Below are 12,274 nucleotides of genomic sequence, written 5' to 3' on the forward strand. Positions count from 1 at the left end.
AAAGGATAGAAAGAGAGAAGGAGAGAAAGGATGGAGAGAGAGAAAGGATAGAGAGAGAGACAAAGGATAGAGAGAGAGAGAAAGGATAGAGAGAGAGAGAAAGGATAGAAAGAGAGAAGGAGAGAAAGGATATATATATATAGAGAGTGAAAGGATGGAGACAGAGAGAGAGATTATCTCTACTCTGTCAGAGATACGAAGCAGAGACAGATTCTTACCAAGTACAAGCTGAGTGACCACCAACTGGCAATAGAAACAGGCAGACATAAAAAGACATGACTACCCAAAGAGGAGTGAGTGTCTATCTGGTCACTGCACAACAGGGGAGGTAGAGACAGAGATGCACTGCCTCCTCTACTGTGAGAAATATTCCTCACCAAGAGAGACATTTTTACGTAGAAATTTCTACATTTATTCCAAATCCTTTTAAACCCAGAGGAAAAACTAAAAATACTCATGGGTGAAGCAGCAACGGTCCCTCTTGCAGATAAATATGAATTTACCTGCCATAGCCTGAGGGACACTGATTAATAACATCTTCATAGTAAGCAGTAACTTACTTATTATTAATATTATTGTGATTGTTATTCCAAATAGTAGTGGTACGGTTTGTAGGGGTGATAACGGTAGTAGTTTAATGATGTGGTAGTACTGATATAATGGTGAGGATGACAGTTAGTTAGTTATAAATGAGTTATTGTTGTAGTAGGTAGAGATATTACAGATATAAATGCTACTAGTGGTAATGGTAGTAGTAGGGATAGGTGTAGTATTAGTGTTAATAATAGTGGTGGCAGCATTCATTTTGGTAGAAATAATAGTAGCATGTTCATTTTCCATGTTTAGGCTTTTATTATCGCTACTATTTAGTCAATTTTTCTTTTCTACTATTGATTGTTACTATTTTAATATTTATCTATTTTTATTATTATTTACTACCCTTTTATACTTAAGTGATAATGCCCTCGAAGCCGGTGTTTGGAGGATATATTGGCACTCAGACTGGCCAATAAAAAGACAAGATTAAGATGGGCAAAAGAACACAAACACTGGACAGAGGAACTCTGCCTAGAAGGCCAGCATCGCGGAGTCGCCTCTTCACTGTTGATGTTGAGACTGGACAGAGGAACTCTGCCTAGAAGGCCAGCATCGCGGAGTCGCCTCTTCACTGTTGACGTTGAGACTGGACAGAGGAACTCTGCCTAGAAGGCCAGCATCGCGGAGTCGCCTCTTCACTGTTGACGTTGAGACTGGACAGAGGAACTCTGCCTAGAAGGCCAGCATCCAGGAGTCGCCTCTTCACTGTTGATGTTGAGACTGGACAGAGGAACTCTGCCTAGAAGGCCAGCATCGCGGAGTCGCCTCTTCACTGTTGATGTTGAGACTGGACAGAGGAACTCTGCCTAGAAGGACAGGACCCTGGAGTCGCCTCTTCACTGTTGATGTTGAGACTGGTGTTTTGCTGGTACTATTTAATGAAGCTGCCAGTTGAGGACTTGGGAGGTGTCTGTTTCTCAAACTAGACACTCTAATGTACTTGTCCTCTTGCTCAGTTGTGTACCGGGGCCTCCCACTCCTCTTTCTATTCTGGTTAGGGCCAGTTTGCGCTGTTCTGTGAAGGGAGTAGTACACAACGTTGTACGAGATCTTCAGTTTCTTGGCAATTTCTCTCATGGAATAGCCTTCATTTCTCAGAACATTGATAGACTCATGAGTTTCAGGAGAAAGTTTTTGTTTCTGGCCATTTTGAGCCTGTAATCGAACCCACAAATGCTGATGCTCCAGATACTCAATTAGTCTAAAAGGAGGCCAGTTTTATTGCTTCTTTAATCAGAACAACAGTTTTCAACTGTGCTAACATAATTGCAAAAGTGTTTTCTAATGATCAATTAGATTTTAAAAAGATAAACTTGGATTAGCTAACACAACGTGCCATTGGAACACAGAAGTGATGGTTGCTGATAATAGACCTCTGTACGCCTATGTAGATATTCCATTAAAAATCAGCCATTTCCAGCTACAATAGTCATTTACAACATTAACAATGTCCACACTGTGTTTTTGATCAATTTGATGTTATTTTAATGGACAAAAAAATTGCTTTTCTTTCAAAAACAAGGACATTTCTAAGTGACCCCAAACTTTTGAACGGTAGTGTACGTATATATATATATATATATATATATATATATATATATATATATATATATATATATATATATATATATATATATATATATATATATATATATATTAGCATGGGTATTGAATGATACAACAGGGTGGATAACAAAATAAAGCACCAATTTAAGACGTAGATGGTACATGTTTTGTTTTTGGGCTAAATGTATACATTATGATTCGTCTCTGAACTGTCTGTGAACCCCTCTGCAATCCACTGGTACTAACCATTAAAAACTAGGACTTCAACCAGGCTGTCCCTGTGCTATTTGCTCTCTTTCTCTCTTCAACTGCTAGCACAAAGCCTATGTGAAAATGTTTTTTTTTTTCACAAAAGATCATGAAAAAAAAATGTAAGCTGGCCCAAATCATCTCTACATAATTCAGCAGGGAGGTGTGCAACTACCACACATTATACCCATTATACCAGTGGAGAAACTACATCACCTACATAGCTATTACCATATCCCTTTCAATTCACATTCCTTGCAGAAAGAACAATTTGCAAACCTTTTAAAAAATGTCCAGAAAAACAGTGGTCTTATTTATACTTTAAAATACATATTGTATGTGAATGGATATGGATGAAAGAATTCTGCCAGTGTTTTAATGTCCTATTTTCATATATAAATATCCAAGTGATTCTATGAGGACGTTGGGGATCAGATGTACCATCATACCCCATTGATCAAACGTATAACAGACACGGCTCAAAAGGAGTTGTGATATCTACACTCAGTTGCCACTTTATTAGGCTCACCACTCTGTTCATGAAAATAAATTGCTCCTACATACACCAAGTCCCGTGGTCTTGGCTTGCTAGACACTAACGCATGCAGAGATGAATATTCTATTACTGTTTGTTTGAACTTTAGAATGTGCAAAATGTCAGCACAGTCTGTGATGGTCTTTGGTAACTCGGAAAAGTTTCAAAACAGTTTTTTATTTATTTTTTATCATTCCAACACTCAGCTTGTACTGCCTGTAATAAACTCCAACTGGACTTAAACACATGAACAGTCTATCTCCTTTCCCAGTTTCATCAACTGTTTTGAATTCACGCTGTTCCAGATGCATAGGGGGTTGTACCTAATAAAGTGACCACTGTATCTATAGCCTTTCCAGAATGTGCTCTGGGAATAACAAGGGTATTAAACATTTAATGGTAAGTGTTGAACAGTTGAATCTATTACCTCAGGAAAAAAGCCTGAATAAGGAAATACTGATATTGGAAACTACATTTCGGGAGCTTTAATTACTTTGATGTAGGTTTGATATACCTACTGTAGTTGTTGTAATTCATGTTACATATATTTCTAAATCCCACATGGTAATCTCATGGAACCATGCTGTTTTTATGTCTTGTCCACTAGGGGGAGGTGTTATTTTAATTCTGCAGTAGGCAAACAGGAAATACAGAAAAAGGGGGGGAAATTCTCAGACTTACAGTTGATTACAACAAGGATTGACTAGGTGTTTTCGAGGTAAACTTTTGGCTCCAATGGGTCGTGTAAAGCAGAAAGACAATCTTTGAGGAACCCCTTGGGGAATATTCAGAGGTGGAAACTTTCCGTAGGAATTAACGGGAATATATGAGAATTAGTGGGAATATATGGGAATTAATGGGAATATATGAGAATTAGTGGGAATATATGGGAATTAACGGAAATATATGCAAATTAATATTAATACCGTTTAAATGTAGATGTTTTTTTTGCATTGGATATAATTACCATATATGGAGACAGAAACATAAACCTTTTGCCTTGTCATAAGTAGACAAATTGCAAACGATTAAACCCTTCCAATAAAAAAATACTATTTAGTTACGAATGTAACTTTAATTAAATGAGTTGACTCTTCACATGGGATGATTTCACTGAACAACAAAAGATAGGGAATATTGAATGATCCCCACTGATCCATCGCATCTCCCAAAAACGTTTTCAACATACATCTGTAAAATGATAGTCTAGAAACTAAAGCTTTGGTTGTCTTCCTCTCAGGCTTCCATGTCTTCTCCCTGGACATCCTCAATGTCCACCTCTTGAACATCAGACTCTGAGGCCTCATCTTCACTGTCACTTTCCAACCTTGTCGAGGATGGCTCGTTGTCAGGCTCAAAAAGCCTCAAATTTGCCTGGATGGCCAACAATTTTTCAACCGTTGTATTGGTCAGCCTGTTGTATGCGTTCCCAAACAAGGACCAGTTGCGCTCTGAGGCGGTTGATGTTGGTGGGATTTGGAGGATGATGGCGGCTACAGGGGAAAGAGCCACAGATCCACAAAGTCCCTTCCACCAGGTGGCTGATGAGATATGTTGGCACGACTGCCATATTGCATCTCCATCCCAAAGCCCTTGCTTGGAAGTGTACTTCGCCAGACTGCCAAGATCCTTGCCCCCATCCAGGCCAAGGTGGCGAGACACTAGTGATGACACCATAGGCCTTGTTGATCTCTGCACCAGACAGGATGCTCTTGGCAGCATACTTGGTGTCCAACAGGTATGCTGTGGCATGTATGGGCTTCAGGAAGAAGTCTTCATGCTTTTTGATGTATTTCAGAACTGCAGTTTCCTCTGCTTGGAGCAACAGTGAATTGGGCAGGGCAGTACGGTTCCTTCTCTTACATTTGCAAGCAGAGTCTGAACATCAAACAGGATGGCATTGTCTCCCTCAATCCGTGCAATGACTACTGCTATAGGTTTCAGGAGCTTCAGGCTGCTTACCACTCTCTCCCAAAACACATCATCCAGGAGGATCCTCTTGATGGGGCTGTCCATATTGCCAGACTGTGATATGGCCATTTCTCGGAGAGACTCCTTCCCCTCCAGGAGACTGTCAAACATGATGACAACACCACCCCAATGGGTGTTGCTGGGCAGCTTCAATGTGGTGCTCTTATTCTTCTCACTTTGCTTGGTGAGGTAGATAGCTGCTATAACTTGATGACCCTTCACATACCCAACCATTTCCTTGGCTCTCTTGTAGTGTATCCATTGTTTTCAGTGCCATGATGTCCTTGAGGAGCAAATTCAATGCATGAGCAGCACAGCCAATGGGTGTGATGTGAGGGTAGGACTCCTCATTTTAGACCAAGCAGCCTTCATGTTCGCAGCATTGTCTGTCACCAGTGCAAATACCTTCTGTGGTCCAAGGTCATTGATGACTGCCTTCAGCTCATCAGCAATGTAGAGACTGGTGTATCTGTTGTCCCTTGTGTCTGTGCTCTTGTAGAATACTGGTTGAGGGGTGGAGATGATGTAGTTAATTATTCCCTGCCCACGAACATTCGACCACCCATCAGAGATGATTGCAATACAGTCTGCTTTCTCTATGATTTGCTCAACCTTCACTTGAACTCTGTTGAACTCTGCATCCAGCAGTATGCTGGGCAAAGAACATTCAGAAATCTCTTCCAATACACATTGCCTGTGAGCATCAGAGGTGAACCAGTTGCATACACAGTTCGAGCAAGACATTCATCAGCATTTCTCTGAATACGTTCCTCCATTGAGTCGAAAAAAACTTCTGGTTCCAGGAAGACCATGAGCTGTTGCTATCGATAAGGTGTCTGATTCATCATTTTCACCTCGAATAGAAGTAGAGGGACTTTTGTCAGAAGTTGCTTGTTGTGAGCGCTGAGGGAACTTTATGCACTTGGCCAGATGATTCTGCATTTTGTTGCATTCTTCACATATGATTTGGCACAGTATTTGCAAATGTACACAGCTTTTCCTTCTATGTTCTACGCTCCTCTTCTATGTTCTACGCTCCTCCGTTAGTAGGCTCAAGCAAGCTAAATCACACATGGTAGAAAAACTAACTAGCAGAAATTGTTAACAAGTTAGAAATGATTTAAACACATTTTGCTGTAAGCTACTATTTACTAGTTAACAAAGAATAATGCATGTCAAATGAAATATCTTCACCCCACCCAGTATTGTAATCAACCTTTACCAGAAAGCATGTAGTCCTTGGCTCAGACAGTGTAGTAGTGTGGACTCAATAGCATCTCATTAGTGTGCAAGATCTTGAGAATCAGCTGTACATGTGGTGGAAGAATGCACTGCACATGTGATGGAAGAATGCACTGTGCATGTGATGGAAGAATGCACTGCACATGTGATGGAAGAATGCACTGTGCATGTGATGGAAGAATGCACTGCACATGTGATGGAAGAATGCACTGTGCATGTAAAGGGTTTCAATTCCATTGAATTGGGGATAGTTTAACCAAAATGTGCCACAAGACCTAGAATTGCCTTATGTGTATCCCACAAAAAAAGGTTCACTGTTATAAGCTAACTAGTTTGATGAATTTAAGCAAAATTCCCGGGATTAACTTCCCATGGAAAATTTCCGAAACAATTCTGTCCCTTTGCAACCCTAGTTATTGCTCTAATGTTCTATTACCATGACTCTATTTTATTATTCTACTATGAGAGATACTGGGAACATACCATGACAGCAATTCACTGTAATAGGTACACAGGTTGTATCTGGCACAAGCAACGATTAAACTGATTTGGATTCCAGAGACTAAAGACTATTATTGTAATGTTTGATAGTACAACATTGATGTGTGATACCTTATTTATCAACACATACGTTTTTTGCAAATGTATGCCTTTATTACTACATTATTTATATCGCCTGAATACTCAACGATGATTAACACCTCAGTTATGTGTGCTTCTGTCAGGGCTGTGGTCAAATGCATGTCATTTAAAGTCAGTTTAGCAATTGAACAAAAATTCAATTCAATTTGAAAATGTTCCTATTTGCAAAAGCATCTAACAGAATTTGGGTATTCCAGAACTGTAATTTACATGTAGACATAACCCAGTTTTATGTTTTGAATACTGCAGATAGAACGCTCTGTGTGCCAGAGATGGTACCATTAGGCTTGTCTGGGGATGACAAAGAAAGACTTCAACAAAGCCAAAATAGAACATTATTGGAAGGGGCCTCTTTGCTGTTAAATTAGAGACGTTGAAATAAATGACTGTTGTGCCTTGTAACTACATTAAAATGTGGAACTGTTGCACTAAAAATGCAAATATTAATTTGACATACAATTTAAGACTGTAAACATTGTACAACTTTATGTAAACTTTGTACAACTTTATGTAAACATTGTCTACGTTCATATAGAACAAACTGTACTTGAAATGAACATTTCCTAAAGTTATTGCAAATAAATGCATATTTTCACTTTTTCTGAGAAAATCACTGAATTAGATTTCTTCATCTTTAAATGCAATATTTGAGATTTTATGTATTTCTATCAAATCAAGACTGAAATTTCTACTCAAAACAAAGGTTGTAAAAGTATACTAGACATTTATAAAATAAATCTTATCTAGCTTGATGGTTCTGTGACAAACGTGAATTAATTATTGATTTATACATTTTTAAATGGCTTTTGGCGAATGTCTGTTGAATGTATTTCTTTAAAATCAAAACTGGAATTTTCCTCAAAACAAAGGTTGTAAAAGTATACTAGACATTTATAGAATAAATCATACCTAGTTTGATGTTTCTGTGACAAACAGTGAATTATTTATTGATTTATACTGCTTTAAGTGGCATTTTACAGATGTTATGTATTTCTATTAAATCAAAACTGGAACTTCTCTCAAAACAAAGGTTGTAAAAGTATACTAGACATTTATAGAATAAATCATATCTAGCTTGATGATTCTGTGACAAACGGTGAATTAGTTATGGATTTTGACATTTTTAAACGGCTTTTGGCGAATGTATGTTGAATGTCTGTTGAACGTCTGATGAACGTCTGTCGAATGTCTGTCGAACGTCTGGCGAACGTCTGGCGAATGTCTGGCGAACGTCTGGCGAACGTCTGTCGAATGTCTGAATGTGTGAATATAAAACTAACTTTACCTCTGTGTTTTATACTTGCAAATGAATAAATGTCTAGTGCCAAATGTGTTAAATTCTGGCCATGGTATGAAAGGGTTATAATCACCTCGGGGCTCTATGCGTTCTCTGGAAAATAATGCAACCGCATGGAAGTCAGTTCCTGTCCGGCAGCGTGTCGTGGAACACACCTCCCACGTCGTTCATTATTTTCCATAGAACACATAACCCCTTGTTGATTATCCCTTACATACACTTCCATCTGCAAACATTATTATTATTATTCATTATTGTGACTTCCACCTGCAAACATTCCCACACCCTTTATTCCCCCATCCCCTCTCTCATCTCCTCTCTTCTGCCCCCCTATTCTATCTTCTCTCACCTTCTTCTCCTCTCCCCCTGTCCCCTCATCTCATCTCCTCTGTCCCCCTATCTTCTTCCCTCTTCTCTCCTCTGCCTTCTCTCCTCCTCTGCCCCATTCCCTCTCCTCTCCTCTGCCCCCTATTCCCCTCTCTCTTCTCCTCTGCCCCATTCCCTCTCCTCTCCTCTGCCCCCAATTCCCCTCTCTCTTCTCCTCTGCCCCCTACCCTCTCTCTTCTCCTCGGCCCCCTACCCTTTCTCTTCTCCTCTGCCCCATTCCCTCTCCTCTCCTTTCTTCTGTCCCCCTATCCCCTCTCTCTTCTCATCTGCCCCATTCCCTCTCATCTCATCTCCTCTGCCCCCTACCCTCTCTCTCATCTCATCTCCTCTGCACCATCCCCTCTCTTCTCATCTACCTCCATATTCCCTCTCTCTTCTCATCTGGCCCCTCTGTTCAAAAACAAACTTGGATTTACATTCACCCATTTACCCCCCTTTCATGAAACTCTCTTAGTTTTGTCTGAATAGCAGTGTGTATAAATGTGTTTCTCTCCGGTGTTGTGTTGCTTTCTGTTGGTTGGTGTGACAAGACAAAGCTCTCCCTTCACGCCCAGCTGAGTGTCTGTGATTAAAGAGACGACAACCAAAACCATCTGCTTGTCACATGCATCTGTCATGGCAGAGCATTCGCCATAAGCAGCCCATCACTCAACACAGAGAGGAGAATGACAGAGAGGAATGGAATGACGTGATGGGGGGAGAGAGGGTGGTGGGTGGGTTAGAGAGAGGCAGGGGGTGAGAGAGACTGAGAGGACGGGGGAGAGAGAGGCAGGGGGTGAGAGAGACTGAGAGGACGGGGGAGAGAGAGACTGAGAGAACAGGGGAGAGAGAGATGGGGTGAGAGAGACTGAGAGAACGGGGGAGAGAGAGGCAGGGGGTGAGAGAGACTGAGAGGACGAGGGAGAGAGAGATGGGGTGAGAGAGACTGAGGACGGGGGAGAGAGAGGCAGGGGGTGAGAGAGACTGAGAGGACAGGTGAGAGATGGGGTGAGCGCGTGACTGGGCACATACCATGGGGATGTTGGTCTGTTCTCTCTTTTCTGGAGGTAGATGACATCATTATTAACCTTTAGATGTACCAGTTAGCATACCCAGTCTCAGGGTTGGCTAACTCTGGAAATTCATTTTGTCTCTATACAGAATTAGGTATATCAGCTTTTCATTTTGTTGCACCTTACTTCAAACATTCTCTACAATGGGATGTTTTGGTGTCCTCTGGGGCAATTCAGACAGCTGATTAAATACCTTTTATCTGAACAATGTTTTTATCACCTATGATTATATTTTGTATTTCGGTTTTACAGTCTATTTGTTGTGTGTCTATTTGTTGTGTGTTTCTTTGTTATCACAAGGCTCATTTGTAAAAGAGACCCCTGGACTCCCTGTCAAAATGTAGGTTAAATACCATAAACTTGTTGACGTTGTCCTTCACAGGTGAGAGAGACAATAGTAGAGGTGTCGAGCCGGTCTGACTTTGGCCCAACTTCTCTACGAAGATGAAAAAGTATGTGGTAAAAACCAGCAAGATGTCAGCAGACTGCAGACTTCCCACCAGCTCTACCTGTTCTCTTCATCCCTCCTGCTATCCCCCTTGTTCTCTTCATCCCTCCTGCTACTATCCCCCTTGTTCTCTTCATCCCTCCTGCTACTATCCCCCTTGTTCTCTTCAGCCCTTCTGCTATCCACCTTGTTCTCTTCAGCCCTCCTGCTACTATCCCCCTTGTTCTCTTCATCCCTCCTGCTACTATTCCCCTTGTTCTCTTCATCCCTCCTGCTATCCCCCTTGTTCTCTTCATCCCTCCTGCTATCCCCCCTGTTCTCTTCATCCCTCCTGCTACTATCCCCCTTGTTCTCTTCATCCCTCCTGCTATCCCCCTTGTTCTCTTCATCCCTCCTGCTATCCCCCTTGTTCTCTTCATCCCTCCTGCTACTATGCCCCTTGTTCTCTTCATCCCTCCTGCTACTATCCCCCTTGTTCTCTTCATCCCTCCTGCTATCCCCCCTGTTCTCTTCATCCCTCCTGCTACTATCCCCCTTGTTCTCTTCATCCCTCCTGCTACTATCCCCCCTGTTCTCTTCATCCCTCCTGCTACTATCCCCCTTGTTCTCTTCATCCCTCCTGCTACTATCCCCCTTGTTCTCTTCATCCCTGCTGCTATCCCCCTTGTTCTCTTCATCCCTCCTGCTACAATCCCCCTTGTTCTCTTCATCCCTCCTGCTACTATCCCCCTTGTTCTCTTCATCCCTCCTGCTACTATCCCCCTTGTTCTCTTCATCCCTCCTGCTGCTATCCCCCTTGTTCTCTTCATCCCTCCTGCTACTATCCCCCTTGTTCTCTTCATCCCTCCTGCTGCTATCCCCCTTGTTCTCTTCATCCCTCCTGCTGCTATCCCCCTTGTTCACTTCATCCCTCCTGCTACTATCCCCCTTGTTCTCTTCATCCCTCCTGCTACTATCCCCCTTGTTCTCTTCAGCCCTTCTGCTATCCACCTTGTTCTCTTCAGCCCTCCTGCTACTATCCCCCTTGTTCTCTTCATCCCTCCTGCTACTATTCCCCTTGTTCTCTTCATCCCTCCTGCTATCCCCCTTGTTCTCTTCATCCCTCCTGCTATCCCCCCTGTTCTCTTCATCCCTCCTGCTAATATCCCCCTTGTTCTCTTCATCCCTCCTGCTATCCCCCCTGTTCTCTTCATCCCTCCTGCTACTATCCCCCTTGTTCTCTTCATCCCTCCTGCTACTATCCCCCTTGTTCTCTTCATCCCTCCTGCTACTATCCCCCTTGTTCTCTTCATCCCTCCTGCTATCCCCCTTGTTCTCTTCATCCCTCCTGCTAATATCCCCCTTGTTCTCTTCATCCCTCCTGCTATCCCCCTTGTTCTCTGCATCCCTTCTGCTACTATCCCCCTTGTTCTCTTCATCCCTCCTGCTGCTATCCCCCCTGTTCTCTTCATCCCTCCTGCTATCCCCCCTGTTCTCTTCATCCCTCCTGCTATCCCCCCCTGTTCTCTTCATCCCTCCTGCTACTATCCCCCTTGTTCTCTTCATCCCTCCTGCTGCTATCCCCCCTGTTCTCTTCATCCCTCCTGCTAATATCCCCGCTGTTCTCTTCATCCCTCCTGCTACTATCCCCCTTGTTCTCTTCATCCCTCCTGCTACTATCCCCCTTGTTCTCTTCAGCCCTTCTGCGATCCACCTTGTTCTCGTCAGCCCTCCTGCTACTATCCCCCTTGTTCTCTTCATCCCTCCTGCTACTATTCCCCTTGTTCTCTTCATCACTCCTGCTATTCCCCTTGTTCTCTTCATCCCTCCTGCTATCCCCCCTGTTCTCTTCATCCCTCCTGCTACTATCCCCCTTGTTCTCTTCATCCCTCCTGCTATCCCCCCTGTTCTCTTCATCCCTCCTGCTACTATCCCCCTTGTTCTCTTCATCCCTCCTGCTACTATCCCCCTTGTTCTCTTCATCCCTCCTGCTACTATCCCCCTTGTTCTCTTCATCCCTCCTGCTATCCCCCTTGTTCTCTTCATCCCTCCTGCTAATATCCCCCTTGTTCTCTTCATCCCTCCTGCTATCCCCCTTGTTCTCTGCATCCCTCCTGCTACTATCCCCCTTGTTCTCTTCATCCCTCCTGCTGCTATCCCCCTGTTCTCTTCATCCCTCCTGCTATCCCCCTGTTCTCTTCATCCCTCCTGCTACTATCCCCCTTGTTCTCTTCATTCCTCCTGCTATCCCCCCTGTTCTCTTCATCCCTCCTCCTACTATCCCCCTTGTTCTCTTCATCCCTCCTGCT

The 12,274-nt window shown here is 42.8% G+C and overlaps 1 protein-coding gene across 1 annotated transcript; it reads right to left on the reverse strand.

The window, feature by feature from the left end:
- Nucleotides 1-10,043: 10,043 nt before the first annotated feature.
- LOC129851593 (uncharacterized protein DDB_G0290685-like) lies at nt 10,044-11,498 on the reverse strand. The gene has a single exon (XM_055918203.1). It carries the CDS (start codon nt 11,496-11,498, stop codon nt 10,044-10,046), a length of 1,455 nt encoding a protein of 484 aa, XP_055774178.1.
- Nucleotides 11,499-12,274: the final 776 nt, after the last annotated feature.

The sequence above is a fragment of the Salvelinus fontinalis genome, chromosome 3, assembly GCF_029448725.1.
Source record: "Salvelinus fontinalis isolate EN_2023a chromosome 3, ASM2944872v1, whole genome shotgun sequence".
Lineage (NCBI taxonomy): Eukaryota > Metazoa > Chordata > Actinopteri > Salmoniformes > Salmonidae > Salvelinus > Salvelinus fontinalis.